The sequence below is a fragment of the Talpa europaea genome (genome assembly GCF_964194135.1).
Source record: "Talpa europaea genome assembly, chromosome: 1".
NCBI classification, from domain to species: domain Eukaryota; kingdom Metazoa; phylum Chordata; class Mammalia; order Eulipotyphla; family Talpidae; genus Talpa; species Talpa europaea.
In genome coordinates this window covers 118,624,090-118,628,252 of record NC_140073.1, presented here as the reverse complement: position 1 = coordinate 118,628,252, position 4,163 = coordinate 118,624,090, and the positions used below count along the sequence as shown (strand labels likewise).

At 39.0% G+C, this 4,163-nt stretch overlaps 1 protein-coding gene across 1 annotated transcript; it reads left to right on the top strand.

Moving 5' to 3' along the window:
* The first annotated feature begins 282 nt into the window (after positions 1 to 282).
* On the top strand, positions 283 to 936 carry LOC311169201 (small ribosomal subunit protein eS7-like). Its single transcript, XM_084230971.1, has one exon. It carries the CDS (start codon positions 297 to 299, stop codon positions 879 to 881), a length of 585 nt encoding a protein of 194 aa, XP_084087097.1. The 5' UTR covers positions 283 to 296; the 3' UTR covers positions 882 to 936.
* Positions 937 to 4,163: the final 3,227 nt, after the last annotated feature.

Below are 4,163 nucleotides of genomic sequence, written 5' to 3'. Positions count from 1 at the left end.
ATTAGGATTTAAAAAAAAAAAAAGAATAAAAAATGACAAAGACTTCGTATATATACACATATACTTCGTAAACACATACAAATGAGATGTGTGGTTATAAACAGAGATCAGTTCTATTCAAGTGCTGGTGAATCTGGGGCCCAGAGCTACATAAAGATATATCTATCTTCACAATTATATTCCAGAACTTAAAGGTATTTACTCCAGGCTTTTAACAGAGAATCTCAGTTTTTAAGATTCAATTTAGATAGATATATACAACTCTTTCCAGGCCGGCGCTCAACCAGGAGGACGCCATGTTCAGCTCGAGCGCGAAGATCGTGAAGCCCAACGGCGAGAAGCCGGACGAGTTCGAGTCCGGCATCTCCCAGGCGCTTCTGGAGCTGGAGATGAACTCGGACCTGAAGGCGCAGCTGCGGGAGCTGAACATCACGGCGGCCAAGGAGATCGAGGTCGGCGGCGGGCGCAAGGCCATCATCATCTTCGTGCCGGTGCCGCAGCTGAAGTCCTTCCAGAAGATCCAGGTGCGGCTGGTGCGGGAGCTGGAGAGGAAGTTCAGCGGGAAGCACGTGGTCTTCATCGCGCAGAGGAGAATCCTGCCTGAGCCAACTCGGAAAAGCCGCACAAAAAATAAGCAGAAGCGCCCCAGGAGCCGCACGCTCACCGCCGTGCACGATGCCATCCTGGAGGACCTGGTCTTCCCGAGCGAGATCGTGGGCAAGAGGATCCGCGTGAAGCTGGACGGCAGCCGGCTCATCAAGGTGCACCTGGACAAGGCACAGCAGAACAACGTGGAGCACAAGGTTGAAACTTTTTCCGGCGTCTATAAGAAGCTCACAGGCAAGGATGTAAACTTCGAGTTCCCAGAGTTTCAGTTGTAAACAAATGACTGAATAAAATATTTAAAACGTTAAAAAAAAAAAATAGATAGATATATACATATACATACATAGTGTATATTTACTATGTAATTATAATTATGTAAGTGATTTCTTTACTTCTTCAATATTAAGATAAGCCCCACCCCAAAACTTTTAACATTTCAAAATCTTGGATATGTCTTATAAATGAAAAAATCAATTGTATATAATATATAGAACTTAAATTGCTATGACTATGACAAAAGACAAGTCTGACCCCAAATCCAATTATGTACCTTAACAACTGTACGCTACTTTTCATAAGCAAGACCATCCATAATTTAATGGAGAAATTTCCCAGAATTTCAATGCTAAATAAGCTGCACCAAAAAATATAAGCAATTAGTAAATTCATGCCTAATCACATTCCCAAAAATATTCCAAGAAAACTGCATGTTCTCTAGCATGAGAAACAGTGTTGTTTCAATAACTTTTCCATGTAAAGAGAAAATATCACATAAAATGTTTTTCTCAATTATGATATATCACAAATTTTAAAATTTGATGTTCAGTAGGGCACATCTTAAAATTGAAGAAACAGAGAAATCACTTAAATGATTGCAAGTCTGCAAGGAAGAAATACAGGTGCTACTGAGACCCTTTGCATGTCAGTAAGTTTCACAAAGGGCATTATCAGCAGCTTCTGGATGAGGATACAAAAGTAGAAAAATGTAAGCACATGTATATCTGAGTACACTGTCTTCTGAGGAATCCCTACAGCTATTTAAGAACATTTGGAGATGTGATGGAGTTATGGAAATGGATAGTAATTTGGTTATTAGATCAGTTATAATCAAGCACTGATGAATCTTGGCACTCAGTTACAGCCAGACAGACAGACAGATAGATATCTTCACCACTAAATTCCTGGACTTTTTTTAAAAGAGTTTACTCTAGCAGAGAATATATCAGTATTTAAGATAAAACTTTGATCTTAGAAGGGGAAAGAATGTCTCAATGTCTGACAGGTAGAATTTTAAATTTTAAGGTTCATTATTAAGTTAGATATGACCGTTTTAATTTTTTAATAGAGATAACATTGTTGGTTACTCCATGGAGATAAATTGTGATTTACAACACTGTATATATGATTCAGAGATACAGGTTCACATCTTTTCAAATATATGTTACCACGCCACACCCAGCATCAAGTCCTCCATCATAGTCATGTCCATTTTAAATTGCATTAATTTCACAGCTACCAAAAATCAGCCTAAATTATTTAAGGTATACCCAGTTTTACTGTTTGAAATCTATTTATACAAATTTGTACCTATTTTCCTTAAGATATATAAAAGATTCTCCAAAACCATAGGGATCTAGAAAAATCTCCGGGGCATAATTTATAGTCAATAAAGCAAAACCACAGGAGAAGAGTAGAGTTGGGAAAATAGTATCACATCTATATCTGTGAGAAGTCTAAAAAATACTTTTACCTAGCAAAACAAAAATTACAACAGCATAAATAAAGATGTTAATGATGCATTTTATACAGCTAAATTAGCAATAATAGGTACTGTAGCCTTGCATGCTGTTTTCAGGATCTCCCCTCTCCCACCTCTTTCTCTAGTATTAATGATACAGTTACTAATTGCTTTTGCTTTATTGCAAAGAACATAAAAACTTCCATGAATAATTATGATGGTTGCATCTGACTGAATCATTAAGAGATGCACCATTTGTATGATAGTATTAATCTATCTTTGCCATCATTGTAGACACTAAAATGAATTGACAGGAGATTGACGTGGTGGATTTGAGTCTTTGGCAAGTCTGGACCAATTTCTTTTATTTTATTTTTGCTGTGGGGTACATATAGATGGCTCACTTGGACACAGATTTTGTATGCCTTTAATATAAAGGCAGACCTTCTGTGTACCTAAAGATTACAGGGCCATTTAAGACAGCAATAATCATGCAGCTTGTTGGAAGAGAGCTGTATGGGTGGATGTTCATGGGATAGAAGATTAAATGGACTTTTATTTATTTATTTATTTATTTATTTTTTGGGACCCTCGCCAGTGGCCAGGGATCAAACTGGCGCTACAGAGGCTGCGGGCAGCCTCGCAACCCAGAACTCAACCGCTGAGCCACCAGGGGAGGCCCTAAATAGACTTTTAAATAGCTTCTTTTTTCTTTACCTGTGATCACACCTGAGTGACCATGGTCTTTCAACAGACTCCCATATCATATCCCTACCGCCAAGCTCCTGTTCTCTCCAAGTTCCTGTACACAATGCTTAGCTCTTTGAGGCAACCAATTAGCACTTCCTCCCTCCTAGAAGTTACTGAGTTACCTCCTTCCTAGAAATACTGAAGGTCCAGTATTTCTTCTACTTATTTTTCAGTCTCTTTCCCCGTCTTACAAAAATATCTATTCGTTCTCTGCCACTAGCTTGCTTTCTTTTTTTAAAATATTCATAATTTCAAGTTGCTTTTTTTCTAATTATCCCCAGAATTGTTACTCACAATTTACATTCAATAAAATCAAAGTCCCAAAGGAGGGACAAAGTAACTTTGGGTAAATCTGGTTAAAAAAGTTACAGACCATATACTCAATAATACTCAGCTATTAAAAGAGATGAAATAGTGTCACTGGAGACCAAATGGATAGATCTTGGAGTGATTGTGCTAAGTAAAACAAGTCAAAAAACAAGACAGTTACCAAATGGGCTCACTCTGAGTTCAATCAGGATATAAATAATCAAAGAAAACAAACTGGCATGGCCTCTCCTAGTGGCGCAGCGGTTGAGCACTGGGCTGCAAAGCTGCCCGCAGCCTCTGTAGCACCGGTTCAATCCCCGGCTGCCAGCGAGGGTCCCACATGGTGCGCAGACCTCTCCTGCAGCGCCTGCTGCTCCCCTCAGCAGTGTATTTCGCCAGTCTGCCTGTTCTGTTCCCCGCTCCGCCTCTGGTGAATTCTCTCACCCTCCCACGCTTCTGACTGTACCCAGTGCTTGTATAAATAAATCTTTACAAATAAATAAATAAATAAAATGTCTCCTCTTGTAGGAAAAAAAGAAAGAAAGAAAACAAACTGGCAAACAAATAAGAATAATTTTTAGACTCTATAAAAAATATACTGGATACCGGAGAAGATGGCAAATGAGTAGGGGAGAGGGATGGAGAGGTGACAAGGTTGTAGCCCTGGACAGTTGGTGGAGAGTAAGTGAGGCAAGTATTTATGTGGAGGTATAGGTTGTATTCCCCAAATCAATAATGCCTAGAGGAAAAAAGTAACTTC

What these genes read in the sequence shown, in the direction of transcription:
- LOC311169201 (XM_084230971.1), top strand. Translation starts at nt 297, where the DNA reads ATGTTCAGCTCGAGCGCGAAGATCGTGAAGCCCAACGGCGAGAAGCCG.